We start from the raw sequence: 20936 nt of genomic DNA on the forward strand, positions 1-20936 counted from the left end.
GCTTCTCAACACTCATCGTAGCATATGGCAGAAGAACATTCACACCTGCTATGCATGCGTTTGCACTCAAACTCCCTCATTTGCATACATACATGCATACACACATTTACATTAATACAGGATAAGTGAGAGGCAGGTGGCTGAAGTGACACTTTTCTCTTGTTTGTGTGTATGTATATGAGGGTTAGTGACAGAAGAGTGAGATTAGTGAGCTCTTGCTGCTTTTGCCTAATCACACAACCACACTGACCACAGTGTGTTTAAATACCCTGCAGGGCCCGAAGCATCCAGGCAGTTATGTATGTATTTCAGTCTGAAGGCAAATAGACAGGGAGGGGAGGACGCAGTGGAAACAAAACAAGAGATGAGAGAAGAAAAAGAGTGATGGAGGCAAAGAGGGAGGTGATTCTGGAGATGAAAGAAAGAGCAAATACAAAAAGAAACAGAGACAGAGGGACATGAAGAGGTACGAGAGTCAGAAAAAATAACCAGGAGGCAAAGAAAATAGGTCTGGTTTCAACATCTGAAGCACACTTTGTGTGGAAAGACGGCCTGTCAGGCCTGAAGAGGTGGTGATATGTGACATCTAACTGATCACTGTTGGACTCCTGAGCTGATGACCTCTCTACTGTGATGCTCTGAGGTCTCCCTCAAGAACCCAATTTAGCTCTGAACCTGCACCTGATGAAAGGAGAAAGCCACCTAGCCACAGACATAAGGAGAAGAGGAAGGACACAGGAAGGACAGTGATGGTCTGCTGAGCAGAAGGCCTGAATATGGTCTGTCCTAAATATTATGAGGCCCCTATAACATTATGTGGGCCAGATCAGATTTCTCTTACAGGAAATGAAACATTCGTACACCAACTTGAATTTCAAATACTAGAATGCAAGCTGGTTTGCACATACTATAAAAAGATAATAAGAAAATTTGATATTTTTTAACAAATAGTTAGATTTTGGAAATAAGCTTCTTCGCTTTGTTGCCAAGAGTAAGGTAGGAAGATCAATCAGTAAAGCTGGAGCCAGGACATGGGTTGTGTTCAAAGGTTAAAAAACTGCCTATTAGTATCTTTTAAGTTCACAAATTAACATATTAAATCTTGTTTGTTTAATTCGTACAAAAACCAAAGATTAATGGGCGGGAAATGATTTCTGGCCAGCCTTTATGCTAAGCTAACGGTCTGCTGGCTTTACTGTAGCTTTATATTAAACGGATAGACATAGAAAGTGGTTTCAATCTTTTCATAAAACTCTCCAATAATATTTCCCAATACATTTAACCATTCCTTTAGAAAATTCCTTTCTGCAGGTAAAGTAAATTTGTAAAATAAATGTTTTCATATCAAATTATATTGCACACTTTGAAATAACATGGGATTATTTTTAAAGAATAAATACTCAATATTCAGCAACATAGCAATACATCATTGTTTCATTCAAACAGTATGTATTGGACCGACTAACTGCATAAAATATGCTACCCAGAAAGAACCAAATAGAAAGAGGGAAAATAATAAAGCTAAAACATGATAATCCATCTCTATGCTTCTAATATTACTCCTACCTTTCCAATCTAACTAATATTAATAACAAATATTCTCATACTCTCACTAATATCCGTTCTGTGTTTTATCTGATAATCTGTTGACACTGTTCCTTATGATAGAAGTTCTGGGTTTCGTGTAATTTACTGTGTTCAATGTTAAAAAATGTTAAAAAATGTCTGAATAAAAGCCACAGCAGTGTATTTGACTCAGTTCTCTCACTGTCACAGTGGTTGCATGGTTTTGCCATAATTTCTTCTCATTCTCATATTAGCAGGGTGACATGCTGCTGAGACAGCATGCACACTCTGCACTACAGCACTGACTTTGTCCAAGGATTGTGCCCTTTTTTTGGCTTTGCATGCAGCATGCAGCATATCTTCATATTGCTCATTTCTCAGTGAGTGTAACAGCTCACTAAACAGGGTATCACCATGCAAATACGAGACTGAAAAAGAGACAACTGTGAAACCCTGCAAGTGTGACACTGTGAGAGCGAGAGAACTAACGGGGCTGTTCAATTATTTATAAGCAGAGATTGTCTGTTTATCAAACTGACGCCTGGAGCGTCGACCATGATTAGACTCAAACAATGGTGGTCTTCTCTGAGTAGTGCTGATGCAGCTTCTGAGAGACAGCCCAGGCATGAATTAAACACTGACAGCATCAAAAAGGGCTGGGAAGTGTGTCTGTGTGTGTAGATTCTCATCAGATCTGGATTTATATATATAGGTTTTGGGTAGTACTTTAAAAGGTGTTTCATTTCATTGTATATGATTGCAACTATTTAATGATATGTTGTAAAGGATTTATTAACTGTTTATACATGTATTATGGATTTTTGGGGGGAAGTTATAGCTCACAACTGAATCACAGTGTGTCATAAACTATGCAATCATTGTTTTATATACTTTTTTTATAAATGTTGGATAGCTGCGGGTAATATAAAATGTTATCAGGTTCTCGTCCGAAGGGCATATTGTTCTGATTGGTTATATATTGATAAAACACGATTGATCTTACAATGTGTACAAATGTGCATTACACTGACATCATTTTTAATTAGCATGATAGTACGGACATACAGTAATGGTCCAGAATACTAACAAATTCCAAAGTATTCCTCTGCTGCCAAATATATATGAATATATATCATTAAATATAAAATTGTTAAAACAATATAATTATTGGGAAATTTATCTTTATTTTTCTGCATTTTTTTCTCCAAATTTGAACAGGCCAGTAACCTTGACACTGTGGTCACAGTCATGTGACTCCTGTAATACACATGGGTGTGGCCGGCCACTTCTTTTCACCTGACATTAAAGGGGTCAAGGGTCATGCAGAAGCTCACACTTCCTTCCGTGACCCATCGGCCCTCTGCCCCGATAAAACAACAAGAGACAACACTGCCAAGACAAGTGCACGATCCCTCACCGGCTTCCCACTCACAAACCGTAGACGCCGTTTGATGGAGCGCCATGTTTGCATCCAAATTTGTGTGATTACTTCATGCATCACTTCTGTCTGGTCTTTTCTTGTCTTTTGTTGGTTCATACTGTAACTTACTAGTTTCCTTAAAGCAGTATTAAAGTAAGTTTTATCCTCAAGGGTAGGACAAACTCTCTTACTATATCAGGCCATGTTCTTACTGCTACATTGTGGGCATACAATTTTCTACTCCAGAATAAACAGAGCATTAAGGGCATACCGCTCAAGTGTTTTTCTGGCTACCTACTCCTTGTGTGTTTGATTATCTCATTGTATGTTTAAGTGCTGCATTTGCATTTGCCTTTCATTTTATTGTTTGTTTGTTTCGTTTTACATATAAAGCATGTTATAACCTTCCAAAGACAAAGTTTAATATTATTATTTCTGAACGTAAGTCCAGTATTTTTGTATTTTTGGTTTGAGCTCCAACTCCTGAGAAAATGTATCTGGGTCTTTTTCACTTTCTAAATGTCTGATTTTCTCCATCTGTCACTTGTTTTCTTCCAGTTCACGCTGGTGCAGGTTATGTACAACCAGCCTATGTGATCTCCCGTGCAGCTTCCCACAGTTGTATGTGAACCAACATTGTTTTGACTTGAGCTGAAAAGTGGCTGACAGCTGCACGGCACTGGCTGATTCTCAGTGGGTTCTGCAGCACTAGCAACCCTTTCCTAATAAAGGAGCAATTTGATTCAGTGGTTGTATCAAAATAGTATTTAATACACCTTTAAAGAGCCTTCAAATGTTGCTTATAACCTTTTCCTTTTTTCAGCATTTTTGTATTGATTCGTTCTTTTGTGTGCGCCTCTTTTCAACAGACCATAAATAATTGTCTGAGAAAAGCTGCAAATCCAAAGGAATGGCATTGCATATGAGAGGAGAGCTATTAAACCACAGGTTGACTCATGAACCCAGGTGTAACAGTTTCCTGCAGAAATTAGACGTTTTGCCAGAAAGGGTGAGTCGAAGAAAATGACAGCGGAATGTGGGAGATCTTTAAATGAGCTCTGTAGGGAGTAAAAGATGGGAGGTATCGCAGGATAAGTAAAGGGAAGGCGGAGGTGTTGAGTTGTAATGGGGCAGGAGCCAGATGCTCCAGTTTCCTTGACAGAAATGGAGGTCAAGTGCAGCTTTATGTGAAGGCAACACAGGGAGAGAGGAGAAGACATAAAGAGAAAGATGGAGGGGAGGGAGGGAGGTATGATGACTTAAAGTAGTGGTAAGGGACACAGCATTTGAGCTCACGGTGTAGAAATCCGGTCCCTCTAACTACAGCAAATAATTAGAGGAAAAGACAGCACAGAGGAACACACAGAGTGGTGTCTTCTCCAGGATGGATGGAGGAGGATAAAAGGCTTTATGAGGAGCCTAAGAACATTAATAGGTGTAACTGATAGGGAGGGATGAAAATAAAAACACATGTTAACTTCGCAGGGAGGACAGATGTTAATGTGGTGGTTTGAGCTCACAAGGAGCACTAATGGATAAAAAGTGTACGGGGAGAGCACATGATGATCCCAAATAGTACATCTGGGAGTATAGGCCTCACCTATTTCAGGAGAAAGGGAGAGATAAATATGTATTAGGAACACAACTATTAGGCTGGGGGTTTCCAGGTGAAAAATAACCTTTGTGTGCAAGCGTTTCAACTCGCACTGGATATCCTCTGAGCCCAGGTAATGATTTTTCTCTGAGCACAATATGCAGTGGACGAATGTGAGAAAAACATATATCACACACCAGGCACAATGTGTTTGCTGGGAGTGTTTCCGTGCAAGCTCAAAGGTAAACTTGGAACAGTGCAGATTTTGATTTTTGGATAGAGGAGAATGGAAATAATAGACAGCTGTAAGGTGGATTGAGAATTGAACCGATGCAGCCGTCATAATTGCCAAACAGGACTAGGAACAGTGAACAAACAGCAGACCTCAAAGTCAATAAACCCTACATCGCTGTGAGCCAAGTTCCATAAGCATGCAAGCTACATGGAGAGTGTAAACATGTTAACATAGACAAGCAAATTGAAAAAATACTCTGAATCTGGAAAGTATTTAAAAGATTTAAAAGATTTGAATGAAAATACTCAATACTTTCTGACTTCACTACAATGTGCACTTAGCTCCAAGCTCATTAGCTCCTACATCTGACTGAAATGTTTAAAAAAAAAAAAAAAAAAAAAAAAAAGATAAATAGATTTTTAAAAGATGTCAAGTAATTTCATAAAACAGCTGGGCACTGTAGTTTTAAGCAAACATTCATCAAACAGGAGTAAATAATGTGATTTTTTTGGGGACAACTTTCAGCTATGGATTAATACACATTTAATGCTCTATTGAGAATCTCTGGCATCAAGATGGTGTTTGAAGGATTCATTCAACATAAACTCCACTGCACGTTTATCATAATGAGCAAAACATGTCACTGGTGAGGCTCACTGATGTGTTTTTAATTGTTTTAATGTGTGCGCTCCGAGGGAACGTGTGCAGAGATGATTTTTCATTAAAGGAGCGGAGCCAGGGCAGGATGGGAGGAGTTCATCGTCCACAGGCTGCACCGGCTCTCTCTGATCTGAGCGCCTGAAGAAACAGGACTTGGAAATTTCTTATTCTGCCAAGGTGCGAGTGTGTTTGTCCGTGAGCAAGAGAGAGAGAGGTCGCGATGTGAGACTGCATATAAGGAGGTTTATAAAAAAAGAGCTACTCTCCACTCCCCTGAGGTTTGGTTGGTGTATGTGCGCGTACACATATCTTTGTGACCTGCATACAAATATCTGTCTGGCAAAACCCATCTGCCCGTGTGCTTAATATGCCTTTATGAGTGCCAACCTGTCTCTGTCTGCTGACCAGTGTTGAGAGGCGGCAAGGGTGTAACATCCAGGCCTTCAGGCTTCTACTACAAAATATTGTTTTGCTCAGGAGGCAGGCCTGAGGCGGTTAAATCAAGCATCATCATCGGCTCTTTATCCCCATTTATTCTCCCTGCGCTGCATTTAAGAGCTCTCTGCAGAAACAGCCGGCTTCACTGCTTGTGGAAATGGAATTGCAATAAGCTAACATGTTAGCCACTCATTTATTTAGGGATTTCACCACTACGTTAGGTCTCCAACAACATTATGTTACAATGTTCATGATAGATTAATAATGAATCTGTCTGTTTATTAAGAGATGGACAAATACAGCATGCTGAATCAAACATTTTCCAGCAATACTCTCTAATTCAATAGCTCAGCTTGAAGTCAAATCCCATTGACTGAACCAAAACAGCAATCGAGTCCCTTTCTTTAGATTCCCATCGCTTCCAGTGCTATTTTGAAAGAAACTGAGGCAGATATTTTGTGTCATTTATGGCTTTCTGTCTCTTTACCCCCAGCTGTGAAACGTTCCAGAGAAAGCCGGCTCCTCCTGCATTTCGATAGGCTCCTCCGTCGCATAATTGGGAGTTTTCTTGGAGCGCTGGCTTTAAAAGGTTGTCCCCTATTATCAGTGCTAATGAGAAAATGAGTAGTGTTTCACTGATATGTTCCAGAGCTGCAATTGAAGTTTAATGTGCTGTCTGTAAATAAAACACAACAGAGTCAGACTTGTAGCTTAATAAAGATAAGGGTTTTCTGTCTGTAACAATGTGCTCCTGTTATCTTTTTGTTCTCTGTAGAATGAAATGCATTTAAGGGACTGGTATTCCAAGTAATTTCATGTGTTTCTCAAAAAAAAAGAAATTTGCAACAATCCAGACACCCATATTTCTGCATATGCCTTGACAACAATGAGTAACAATTGGATTTTTTAAGGAGATTCACAGACTTATTTACTCTGCCAGCTAACTGAATAAGCAGCCCAGTAAGACCCTGCCGTCTATCAGTTACTTCATTCTCTCCAAAAAAACCCCGCCAGTTCTTCGACTGTAGAGGGAACAAGATGTTCTCATCGTTTGCCATTTTAAACCCGTACAACACAATTATATGGATTGTCACCAATTTATCCAAGCTTTCATCTTTTCCTTCTTTCACCCTGTCAGCTGTTTTTTTTCCTTGACAGGGCAGCTGGTTGCGTTGTATCATCTCAATGTCTTGCCTCACCGCGTGTACAAACCTTTTTTGGCAACAACAGGCAGCCCAGCCAGCCAAGAGCGGCTTTAGCCTACTCCTTCCCAGTCTGTATTAATATTTACCAGGCTAGGAAACAGAGGCAGATGTCAACTATGAGTCAATTCCTTCATGTCGCTGGGTGGTAAGCCTACTCTTGTTCTGGATAAAAGTGTAATCCAAGCATCATATTTGTGGTGTTAAAACAAACTGTACAATTGCAAAGGGGGGGGGGCTCCCCACTTTTTTGGCTGCTTCAGAACTAAGGATTGCCTACACATATGGAAGATTATCAATTATATAGTCTAGAGTGCATTGCATTTTTGAAGTAATTATGTACTGTCGAACAAGCAATAACACAACCCACACACTCTTGCATGGACACAATGTAACATCATGAAAAACAACAGGAATTAACATATATATGTCTCAGTAACCCTAGCGAAACCCAACTCCCTACACTATTCATTTGATGGACATTGTTATGCAAATGGTACAAACTCAACGCCAACATTTCAGCGCTATTTTTTATCAGCTGACAAATACACTGTCACAAATTAAGTCTAGGTTTAATGTAAGTCCAAAGTCTGTTCCAAGCTTCACTTTACACAGCAAGAGTCAAAATTTGCACTGAAAACAATATTAGGCTCAATATCTAATTTCCGGATATCAAAACATGACCCATATCTTGTAGATATATCTTCATTGTGCTGTGCAACACAGTAATGTATTTTACTGGGGAACTGTATGAAACCCAATGAGACAATATAAATCCATACACACTGTCATGTACACGCATTCCACAATACTCAGTGTTTTTAATTTGGTACAAAGCAGTGTAATGTTAAAAATGCCAATAAGATGCCTTAAAACCTAACCCTGTGACTTAGTCAGAATTTCAGCACTGGACAGCTCCCGAGTCTTGCTCAGTGCATTCAATCCGTTGAGTAACGAAACCTACTAGAACTGGGTAAACCAAGGTGACCACCACACCCAGGTCCCCGCTAAAGTGGTTGATAATCCCTTCATCATGAGATGCTGACCAATCCTCCGAGTTACACTGCAAGCTAGTTTAAAAGACATCTAAATGGTTCCAGATGTCCAGGCTTTAATTTAGACCACGCGGTTTAACATATAGATAGACAAAGATGTCTTATACAAACTATGTGTTGTTAGAATTATATTTTTGATGACCGTTTTGAGAATTTACAGGTGTGCCAAGGTGCACTCTAGTAATTTAAGTTGGGAGACTGCCATAAAGTTGGGAGACGCACAAAAGACAACTTCTAAAAAGCATGTTTGAAATCAAATCAGCAGAGGCCGAGGTTTCCCGACCTTTAGTTTCTAGTATTGGTCAAGATCCGAAACTGCTGGATCCTGCATTTCCCATGATGCATTCCCATAGTACATTGCCATTAGTCTTCATTAGACCTCCCTGACTCCAAAATGCCCACTTCTTCCACACATACAGTAGTTTGAAAGACTCCCTTTCTTTTAAATTTGTTGTTAAGATCAAGACCATCAGGGTTATCTGTAGTTGAACCATGTTGAAAAATGTTGCTACTGATATATGCAGAGGTTGGTTTGCAGCACACAGCTCTTTTTTATACTGAGAAATATAATAAAGTATAACGAGCAGCTACTGAAAATTCCCTATTATATAATATAGTCACCCCCAACTGTAACAAATTAAAAGGGAAGAAGAAGACAACGACCCCCAAAACTCTGTAGGGATTTCCCAACAACAAAGATTCCGCATGGATTTCCTCGGGGGGGGGCAAAGACGGATGCAGTCCTGTTTTTCAGTCCGATGCTAATTTGGTTTTACACTGATTAAGCTGTCCATCGTACCACCAGGAGACCTCTGTGTATGTGTGATCCACCGTGTGCCTGAGCGCATGTGAGCGGAATCTCTAAAGCTTAGGGAGACACCATCAGCAGCGCCGGTGATTCACAGGGAGGACGACATGACAGAGCTGTGGAGAGCCAGTGACGGAGTGGGATTAGAGGAGGGAGAGAGGGATCCTCCCCCGATCTGTCAACAATTAACGAGGAGATAACTGCAAAGCAAGCCTGGTGAGTCTGTCATCGGCTCGGTTTTCAGGTGCACGGAGGGAAGGCAGCAAATTGAATGTAGAAATGAAAACAGGATTGGGTAATGAGACGTGTTGAGGAAGTGTTTTTTGACTTCCTGTCAGCAGTTCATCTTGTGTTCTTATATTAATGAAGGCAAAACATTTCACAAAGTGATTCTGTAGCATCTTGTTAAGAATGCTGAAGAATGGCAGTTGCTTTGAAATCCTGTCATGGAAAAGGGTTATTTATTGCACACATGATACTCGATTCGACAAATTCAGACAATGAATTGCACCATGTGATGGCACTAAAACCTAAAAATAAGCAAAGAAAAAAAAGACTGTTTAATATATATTCACTACACATAATACACTGGGCATGATAACATTATGCTACCTATTGGCAGTTTGGCCTCTCACAGTGGCTAATAATCTCCATATCAAGTGTTAGCCCTGCAGGGTTTAGGTTGTGAACCCTCACTAAGCTGACAAGAGCAGCTTTTGACCTCTCAACCCTGAACCAGCAACCAGGCGGATCATGTCCGAAGGGAGACAGTGGCCTGACAAAGATCCTTAGCCCCTAGGCTTTGCGCTGTCACAACATACACACCAACACGTTATGTTTACTTGAGTTCCTTATAGGCAAGTATCAATGCACTGGTTTATTTATTTTTTTACTTTTTTAACACAAAAGGGTAAACCGGTAGCCTAGGACTGTTCACAAGCTCACTATTTAAGGTTTCAAGGGTCATTCGTTGTCATTTTGATGCTCGGAAGATGGTTACCGATCATGTTTTGGGCGATTTTAATAACTTGCTGCAGAGCCATGCTTTCCTGGGCGGGGCACAAACTAAGACAATCTGTAATGTTTCCAGTTAGGATACTTCGTATTGCTCCTCCTTAAAGTTGACAAGATCCTGGCAGAGGAATTTATCTGTCTTATATCTTGTATCCTTTTTGTTCAATACATACAAAAACTGGTCTAAGAACCATTGTACGGTTATGTGCCAACGGTTTTGGTAGCAAATGCCAAGCAGCCAACAAAAAACTCCAGGAGGAAATAATCACATGACCCCTTAGGGAACCAAGAATTGTTGTTGTTGTTGTTGTTGTGCTTCAGTTTCTGAACAGATTAAATAAACCAGATATATTATGTACATTTCTGAAGGCCAGAGGTGTTACTAGATGAACTTTGTTACCTTTGGACAGGCTAAGCTAAGCTAACCTGCTCCTGGCTGTAGCTTCATGTTTACCGTGCACACACGAGCAGGGTATCAGTCTAATATGCATATTTTCCAAATATCTGAACCACTCCTCTGTCATTTTACACAAGTACACATAATGTAGACATCAACCTGCAGGTAATATCTTATAGCCTACAACTTCAACTGCAAAACGGGGAATATAAAGTACATTATGCATACAAGAAAGATGTGAGACGTGTCCAAATATCTAATGTGCTTGTTAGATTATGTGACTCATATGCACTCTTGTTCTCCCCCTGGACACTGCTAGAGTACATCCTGTCCAGTGACACCACAGAAAGCTGTCTCCTATTCGTTGAAACAGAGGTTAGACACTCTGAGATGCTCTCAATTTACATTCATATTAACCGCTATAACCACCAACACAACTAATGACTATGTGCAACAGTTCCCAGCACTCTCCATATCTTCTTCCCACTACAGATATGAGGAAAAATAATCAATTGGACCACAGTAGAGTAAATAAACTTGAGCCAACACAACTGCAGCAAATCAATATAATAGCCTTCAGGTGCAGCTCAAAATGAGTCTGATGAGGAACGCAGAGTGGATTGTATCATTCTGGGAAAACCCATTTTAACAGGGGAAGCACAGGCATGCACTGAATTTACCTTGAACATAAGAGTGGAGAAGATGCTCTTTCCAGCCACATGGAAAGCAAGTTAGTCTTATAATTAGACTTAATTATGAAGGGGGGGGGGTAGGTAAAACTAGATGGAAATGTTTCATATAAACCAAATGGCATTTTTATTCTCCAAAAAAGGTCAGTGAGTTTCAGTTTCGATTTTACTCTTGGTCTACGCATGTGAGTAATTCAGCCTGTGGCACTCAGTGTTTTCATGCATTAGGCTAAACCCGCAATCAGGGCATGAACAAAAAAAACATATTCCAACATCTGTCAAACGCAAATAACAGAATCAGTGGTCAGCCTCAGTGTGCGACGCAAACAAATCACCACAAATAAGAAGAACACAGGAAACGTCGACTGAAAAGGGATGTGACCCTTTCCTCTGAGTCTCTCACTGTGCTGTTTTACATTTTTTTTTTCTTTTTCCAGCCGCTGGCAGTCCTCTCAGAGCAGCCGTCATGCGTTACTTCTCCATCCCCACCCCCCCCCCCCCCCCAAATGCCAGCCACTGCGTCTGTCTGCACCAAAACAACTCGCTGCTCAGAAGCTCCGCGTTAACAGACCAAATGGTGTAAAAAAAAAAAAAAATAATAATCTGGGACGCACTGGTGTCACATTGTCCTCCGCCTGTCGCGGCTACATGTCACAGATTACGCGCAGACACGTTTACACCTTGAGTCCCCCGACGCATCGATTTATATGGCCCCCCCCACACCCCCAAAAAAAGGGGATTTTTTTGGGGGGGACCAACGATGTCGACCGTCGCAGAGGAATCGATGACATCATGTCTGTGTGTGTGTGTGTGTGGGGGGGGGGGGGGGGGATGTAGTTTTGTGAGCCGTGAAAACAGATGCTCGTCTGGCCCTCTAGTTGCAGAGTTTGAGTATTTTTTATGCGGGGAGGGAGCGAGGGTGAACTGAGGCGACTGTGCCTGACACACACTCACACGCACACGCACACACGCACACACACACACACACATATATGCTTTCGGCTACTACCTGTCTGTCTTTGAACAAATGGCCCCTCTTCTTCCTTCTCCCCCCCCCACACACACACACACACACAAGCGCAATGGCGCACTGTGATGAAATAATCACAGTTTTTTCTGCAATTTCTGGGCAGCTGCAGCGGGTTTGGTGTGGACACATTTTTTTGGCTGAGGGTATTGGAAATGTGTTGCAAAAAAACACTTAAGCTTTTAAAATGTATTTGGATATATTGGGGGGGGGGGGGGGATGCAGATGCAGGCAGTGTGTGCCACCACACAGTGGAGACTGTGAGGCGAGCGTAATGGCATCACCACGGTGCTGATTTTCACCCCAGTCATGTCCACAACAACGGGTTATACCAGGTGACAGTCAAGAGGAGGTTAGCAGGCTGGGTGAATAGAGAAAGTGAGAGGAGCTGGACACACTGTGCTTTTTGAGCTTTCACCTGATTCTTTTTAAAGGCAGAACTTGAAGTTTGTCTTACCTCCACACCTGTCCCAACTGAAAGATGTGTATGACGGTCTGCCAGACCCAGACAGAGAGGCGGCAGCACCTGTCCCTCTGCAGACTGGCCGTAGCTCTACGACTACTCAGCCCCTCCACGGAGCCCAGTCCTCCCCCAGTGTAATCCTGCACAAACCACCTGAAGCTCAGGATCTGGACCAGAACCGAGGGCACCAGCACGAAGAACAGGGTCAGGCCCGACCACAGGAAGTCCTGCTTGTGGTAATAGTCGATGGCGAGCCACAAGTCGGTCCCCACGTCCCAGAAAAAGACCAGCAGTGCCAGGATGATCCACAGGCAGTCCAGCCAGAGGCGCTCGTCCTGCGGTGGCCGCGCCGCATCTCTCCCCTTCCCCTTCCCCTTCCCCCGGAGGTAATGCAGGCAGGCGCTCCGGCAGCCCCAGTAGCACGACGAGGTGTTGCAGCAGTGGCAGATGTGGAATGAGCTGCTGTTCCGATTGTCGTCCTCTCCCGTGCCCACCACCTCGTCCAGGTTGTGCAGCTGGGCGAAACCGGTGACGACCCCGCGACCATCGGATTTCGCTGCCATCTTTCCCTCTGATGTTCCCACCTCCTCCGGCTTCCGGGGTTCGTGACGACACTTCCCTGACACCTGTTTTGCACCCCAAATGTTGGAGCCATTTAAAAGCGGGGTGTCAGTGCGTCTCCGTCGCTCACTCGGTCTCCGGATGGCGCACCAGTGGCGCCGCGTACGCAGCACATCTTGCCTGGCTTTCCCTCCACTGCAGATCTGTTTCCTCCCTCCTGATGACTGTGATCTAATCTACAAGTTCAAACAATGTAATTTGGAACTCATGCATCCAACTGTGGTTGACCAGTTTTTTACCTGTGTGTCAATCTAATATCCTGCTGCGCAGTTGTTTCTCCTCTCTGCAGCAGCTCTCCTCCAGCTGCAAGCTGAGTGCCAGGAGCAGACCGTCCCTCCACTGTCCCACCCCAACGTTATTCACCCCCCCCCTTCTCTCTGTCTCTCTCTCTGTCTCTGTCTCTCTCTCTCTCTGCCTCACACTCCCTTTCACACACTCACACACACACACACACACACACACACACACACACACACACACACACACCGTCTCTCCCTCTCAGCGTGGTTGCCATCTAGTGTCTCGTTTGAAGCCCCCAAATATGCAGGAGAGGACCGCATGATGTAATGCAACATGCCTCATCACCACCAAAAGAAGTCTTTCCTGTTGTTGGAGCATTTGAATTAGTCACAGTGATACAGTGTGGGGTCACTTTTTGGTACAAGGAAGGAGGAACAAAAACAAAGCTCTCCCACTGATGGAAAAAAAAAAAAAAAAGCACCCCACAACCAGTGTATTGCTCTATAAAGAGTTTATAGTGACCATGTGCTTTTTATTATATCTCCTGGTATGATTTAGTCAGTGTACATGTAAAAAAACGATATTATAGAAAAGACATTTCTACCTGCATGAACGAACACATGGAAGTTGGCGTTGGAAGTTATACTACAGAAGAGCAAGCCAAAGACAGCGTCTACACACCATGTCCTCCGGGCATAAGACGTTACTTATACATGGACATCTATAGGTGAATCTATAGCTCTATAAAATGGTTGCCAAAACGCACTTTTCTCTCCTTTCTTCAGCATTTTCTTTTGCAGCAGTCAAAAGGCTTTTAAGCATTTTTACTGAAAAGTGACGCTTTCCCCTCCGGTAGCATGCAAAGCTCTGGTGACTCCTCTGCAGGCTCAACAACACCCTGATTAGACCGAGCTGCCATGCAGGGTCCTGTCCAATGTGAGACTGATTGGATCATGTCCGCTTCACCCCCTGCTGATCTGCTCTGCTCGCCTGTTTGAACTCCGGCTCTGAACGGGAGCTGTCCAGTGCTGAAGTGGTGCTGAGCCCGGGACAACTCTCTAGTCTCTCTCTCTCTCTCTCTCTCTGTCTCTCTCTCTCGCCCTGAGGACCCTCATTGACCTATACATGCACTGAACTTGAACATAGTTCTGGTCTTAACCCTAATGCCGAGCCCTTACTGTTCAACAGTCCTGTGGATGAAGTGAGGGATGGGTTGACTTGTGTCACCCTCAAGGTCTAACACCCAGTTCAGTTTATTTCAAGAACATTTAATTTGACAAGGGGCAGTTTGAGGCAAGCTGTTTTGCAAACACACAGACAACCTTGGGCGGATTACAAGACAATTACCCCACTTGAACAGACATGCAAAAGGCCCCACCACCACTCCTACATAGCAGTAAAACACACTGAGTCTTTTGTCGTTAAGCCTCTTTTTGTTGTTGTTCTGTGTCTGTTTGCAGTTGTTTTGGTCTTGTTTTTGCCTGTGGTTGTTTTAACCCTTTCTGTAGACAATTTTGTGTTTCTCTGTAGTTGTTTTTTGTCTCTTTGTGGTTGTTTTGCCCCTTTTCATAGTCGTCTCTTTGTGTCTACTTGCAACTGTTTTGCATCTGGTTGTAGTTGTTTGTGTCTCTTTTTATTCGGTTTTTTTTATGTTTCTTTGTGGTCATTGTTAGTCTCTTCACTGTTTGTTTGTGTCTCTCTTGTAAGTGTAGACCAGGGGGCCCCTGACACTTTGGACCCCTCGGCCTGTGCCCAGTAGGCAAATTCAGTAATCCATCCAAATCATTCTCAACTCACACAAATGATTAGAGAAAAGACACAAGATCTCTGACCTTCTAAGTATAGACTAATGATCATATTCAAACACTTCATTGTGATAATATTGTCAACCTCTTTTGATCACTCCATAAATGAGAAAATACTATCAACAGGGATAAAACAAATATTTTCACCATGTTTTCAGGATTAAAATGTTATGTAAATCAGGCTATGATTATATATGAGCAAATCCTTCTGTAAAAACCTTCAAAATATTGATAGGAATGATACTGGAAAGTTTGGTATATGTATGTGCTACTAAAGTTCAGAGTGTGAGAAAAACCTCATTAAACAAATTGACAAAGTAGTAAAATGAGACCTAAGTGTGTATTTTGGATTCTTTCTTTCCACTAATGTCAAGGACGCAAAATAGGCCAAAATATCAGAATTGCTCGGTGCATAATAATTACTTTTTTTCCTGGGTTCTCTCCCTAATCCCTTCAGACAAGTTTTACGACAAATAAAAAGAATCTGCTGACTCTTGAATACTGATTTTTTTTCCTTATATATTTTTTCTACCAAAAAGTATATGATTATTTAGATTTCTTCCTCATTTAATTATATTATGATAGCCTATTTTTTGTATTATTAAATATTTCCTTTCAATTTATTACATACTTTTTGGTGTCAAAAATTGCCAGATGAATGTAAAAATAGCCTTCTAGTGTCAAACATTTATTCTGCACGATAAAACTCAAACATCCAAGCAAAGTCAATGACAAACAAAACCCATTTTTGAGTCGCAGAAGACCTTAATATCAAAATCATGTTCACATCTGCTGGTTTTGTGACTAATGACAAATCACATAGGAGCAAAATGTCAACACATTACAGAGAGGAGAAGCATGACTAGTTTGCAAGCTTTTCTCTCTCTCTCTGTACTACCAGGGCAAGAGTTTCCATTGGACCAGTGAGATGGAGCCCAAAGCTACATTAACTCACTTAATTCTTTCTGACTGGGTTTATCGAACCAGGTCTTCTTTGGTTTCACCCCAAAACACCCATATGTTTTCTCCCATTATGATATACTTTACAACAGCTATTCTCAACCACTGTCAAAAGTCTGTAAATGAAAACTACGTATTTTCTGTTATTCTACAAAGCTAGTTGTTTTTATATCTTAATGTGATCAAATATATAAAAAACAAAGTAATTCAAACAAAGCATAATTTCAATGAACAGTTTTATTTTAATATCACCAAACTAATCACCATATTATTTTGGAAGATGGTCCTTGGATGTTTTCTATCAGCAATCAGAAGGGGGCCTTAAATTACAAAATGTTGATAACCCCTTCCTTAAAATACACCAAGAACACTCTTTGTGTAATTGATCTGATAACAGTTACAGTAATTGTTTTCTCTTTAATTATTAGTGAAAGCAATCAAAGGAATTATCATAATCTGCAAAAATGTGTTATGTCCCAGTATGTTCAAATACATAAAATAAGGTTAGATACTTTTCAGTGATCCCTTGATACTACCACTTCTTCTACCACGTCTCGGTGAATTGTGAGCAGTGGGAGAGGGAAGTCCTTTGTTTTAGAAGTGCAGGAAAAGTCACAGTGATGCTGTATGAAAAGAATCAGGTAAAGCCGTTCCTCCAAGCCAGATATATAAGAAAAAAATGTCTTCAATGGAAAAAACACTTGTGTGAATACACACAGGAGAGTATGGTATCCTGTTTCATCTGAGAAGCCTTCATTTTCTCTTCTTTCTCAGGTCTACTAGGCCTACACAATGCCTTTTGAGCAGCACACCAGATGCACACTCAGCTTTAATATACACCGGAGACAGCAGGCAGTTTTAATGCAGCAAACGTCTCGAAGCAATAATAATAAAGATTAATCAAATCAGATGACATCAGTTCAAATCATAATTCAAGTTACCCAATTTGGTACGAACCGCCTCACAGGGCAACAAACAGGCATTAGTCATCTTAAACAAAAACAAACCAAAGGCCTAACATGAGTGGGTATGCGTGAGACAGGGGGAGTGGGTGAATATAAAAGCAGACCTTAAAAGAATACAAGGCAGGAGTAGAAAGAGAAGACTCAGAGGCCTCTCGAGGAAGAGATGAATAAATCAGACAGTGTGTGTGTGTGTGTGTGTGTGTGTGTGTGTGTGTGTGTGTGTGTGTGTGTGTGTGTGTGTGTGTGTGTGTGTGTGTGTGTGTGTGTGTGTGTGTGTGTGTGTGTGTGATTTCAACACAAGGAACCTGCAGAGGGAATAGTGATACGTTCTACCCAGCTGTACTTCTAATGTAAAACCTGCATCCTGTGAGCAAAGTGCTCAGGTGGAGCAAATCAATGATGCATTGTGGGCAAGTCTGTTTTATGTTTTGTACTTCAGAGGTGTGACTGTGTAATCAATACAAGTAGCAATGTGAAGCCGATGACAAATCTTTGTGTGAGTGCTCCTGCTGCTGAGGCTTACCAAAGTGTTATGCCATATAGACTTACCACAGCACAAAATATTGTCATGGTCATTTATTTGTATAAGCTAACTTCCATGTTGATGGATTTTACTGGAAGGCAGATGTGAAACCGACTTAAATGAACTTGAGGTTTGAAAAGGGGGAGATTTTCTGCATTCCTAAACTGTAGAGGCATTTAAAAGAGGGGAAGCGAGGCTGTACTAAATAATATTCATCAGGTTAGCGCTCATGTCAAATCTCATCAGGGTGCCCAAATTGACAGTGACAGTGCATCTAAAAGTGATGTCTGTTCTTCGGCACAAAAAGTATTATAAACCAGGGGTGCTTTTCAATAAAAAAAAAGAAAGAAAAGGGGAAAAATAAAAATTCTGAAAATTAAATGAAAAGAAACAGACCGGTCAAGACCACAGTTACTGGTATTTTTCACCAAATTACACGTGCATTGTTTGAAGAATTTGTTTTGATTTCTGTGTTTGCTCATTGAAAACAAAAATAAAGATAAATCCCAACACATAAAATGTATCTCTGCAAAGCCTTTCACTATTTTATCAAGACATTTCTCATGATACACTTATACAGGGACATATACAGTTTATGTATATGGCAAATAAAGAGGCCAATTAAGAGGAATCTTCATTTGTTTTGTGTCCTTTTTTTTTTTTACAGGAATGTTGATCCCTAAGATTTCATTTTAAGTAGTGCCTCTTGTTTAGATGTTCTACATTTTATCCCATGTGTGTCATGCAGTGTGGGACTCTGGTCTGGTCTTGGTCTTGAATAAGTCTCAACATCTCAAAGTCTTGGTCTTGTCTCGGTCTCGATACACTCTGTTCTTGGTCACAACTTGGTCTTGGTCTTGGTGGTCTGAAATACAACACTGATTAACAGGACCACAACCAAAACAGCTACATTCAAATAAATATGGAAACAAAAAAAACAACTAACAAATTTATTTTTCTACTTTTCATTTCATAAGCCTGACAAGATTTAAACTAGCATTTACAAACTTGAAGAGGCAATATGGCTGTTGTTAGTGCTTTGACTGAAGAAATAAAGAATTCTCTCACAGAGCTTACGCAACTAATTTTGATATTAGCACCAACGTTTAAGTGCTAATCATTCTCTGGCCCATGACAGATTGATGTGTCAGACTTGACATACCAAAAATAACAGCACATAGCGGAACAAACACCAAGCAAACCACTCAGAACAGAATGTTAGATGAGACATTGTTTTTAGAAGAAACTGAATGAAAAGCTTTGGTGAGTAATGGTGTAGGTGTGTGGGTACAAACTGTCAATCATTAACATTTACTGGATGATGTTCCAAAATGCTCAGAGTTTGTCAAGAAATGTCAAGATCTGATCTGTGTGACGTGAGTGAGCGTTCACATCTGGACACTCAGTGATAACAACTTAATCACAGTTTGACTGCTTCTAGTTGTAGTTACTCATCCAATGTACTTTTAATGTAACATGTAGTTTTGTGTTTGACATGTTTATTAATATCTCTCCTCTGAGACACATCGAGGAATAACCATTTTGTGTTGACTCTTTAAACATTTAAGCTGCTTAGATAAAAGTTAACATTTTTATCACAAAACTTTTTACAACAGAATGTTAAAGTAAATCATCTCCTTCTGCACCAATGCATTTGTCAAAGCATCTGTTAAATAAAACAGAGGTTTCTTTTGTATCCTGCAAAGTGCTGTGAACTGAATATTTGCTTTGAAAGCAATTTTTTATCCCTCTTTTTTTTTTCTTTTGCTCAGAGAAAGAGCAGTTATTTGGTTTGTAAAGCAACGCCGGGTTTCATTTTGAATTAATCCCTGGCATCTGTACATGCTTCTCTATGTTGATGGCTGGAGAGGCCCAGAGCAAACCATCTATTGTGAAGCCCAGACAGGCTGCAACTGAAGCAAATACTGTGCTGATTTGCAATACATCACACACGCACGCATAAACCCACACTGCCCTGACAAAGATGTGTATGAAACACTCAGGCCCATCTGCTCTTCTTCTTCTTCTTCTTCTTCTTCTTCTTCTTCTTCTTCTTCTTCTTCTTCTTCTTCTTCTTCTTCTTCTTCTTCTTCTTCTTCTTCTTCTTCTTCTTCTTCTTCTTCTTCTTCTTCTTCATCTCTTGCCAAAAGTGTTCACCTCTTAAGGGAGTCTCTTGTTCAAGGGTGGCGTGTGCTTTGAGATCTCAGCAGGCAGACCTCCTCGCTATCCTAAAAAACTAAAGACAAACTCCTCAAGCAACAGCTTTTTCCTGTTAGCTGCTGTTAGGGAAGCCGGCTCCCTTGTGATCTTCAAATCTAGTCTCAAATGTTGTTTTTTCTATGAGTGTGAAAAGCTTTCTATTAATCTAGAATAATCCATATTTGAATTTGATGCTAAAAAGTGCATTTTATTAGCTTGGCAATAGTGGAGTCTAGTTGATGGAGCACATTGTCTAGCTGTTAGGATCCTACATGTTCCCGAGCCCCCTGATACGTTTCCTGCTCCATTGAACGACTTCATATCCCTGCGCTCAAATAATGGGAGGACAACTAGGACGACCAACAGAGGTGACTGTGTGATACAGCTCAGATCTACTGGGTTTGGAGGATAAGTCTCCTATATGAGACTTTTGGAGCTCAGTTCAAATTTATATAAGAGAGAACTGTAGCCTTATGGATTTTTAAATTCAAGATGAAATCATGGCTTAGATCAAGCCCATCATGTATAACTCAGGGACTGCAGATTTAAATGAGCTTATATCTAACTTATGTACAGTAAATAATAAAATAAATAGTACTATTCTCATTCTTAACCTGAAGGTCCCCCTCCTCTCCGGTCATACGACCAGACATCATACTACTACATACCACTACCACCTGTGTTAGTTATTGTATCTAGGATTCTGTGCTGCTCTTGGGCTGTTTGGAGGAGCTGGGCCTCCATCTGTTTATGTACCTGCCCATGGTTTGCTGCCTGTCAATAGTTATCGTCACCAGGTAGAAAGTCTGACCAGCCAACCCATGGCTATTAAAATCTCTAAGTCCATTTACTCACCTTACATTGTAAGATTTATCATCAAAACAACACACACACACACACACACACACACACACACACACACACACACACACACACACACACACACACACACACACACACACACACACACACACTTCTTAACATATAGTTATAATTTATTTCTCGTGATCATTCGGAATGTACCTTTCAGGCATCTTAAATCAAGGTGATATTGA

At 41.1% G+C, this 20936-nt stretch overlaps 1 protein-coding gene across 1 annotated transcript in view; it reads right to left on the reverse strand.

Annotated features, from left to right (window-relative positions):
• The window catches only part of xkr6b (XK, Kell blood group complex subunit-related family, member 6b), a 44582-nt gene extending 31298 nt beyond the window's left edge, over positions 1-13284 (reverse strand). Inside the window, exon 1 of the mRNA XM_054618906.1 lies at positions 12563-13284. Within this exon, the coding sequence (XP_054474881.1) occupies positions 12563-13131 (569 nt within the window). The 5' untranslated portion in view covers positions 13132-13284. The remainder of the gene's footprint in view (positions 1-12562) is intronic.
• Positions 13285-20936: the final 7652 nt, after the last annotated feature.

Source organism: Anoplopoma fimbria, chromosome 18, assembly GCF_027596085.1.
Source record: "Anoplopoma fimbria isolate UVic2021 breed Golden Eagle Sablefish chromosome 18, Afim_UVic_2022, whole genome shotgun sequence".
NCBI lineage: Eukaryota > Metazoa > Chordata > Actinopteri > Perciformes > Anoplopomatidae > Anoplopoma > Anoplopoma fimbria.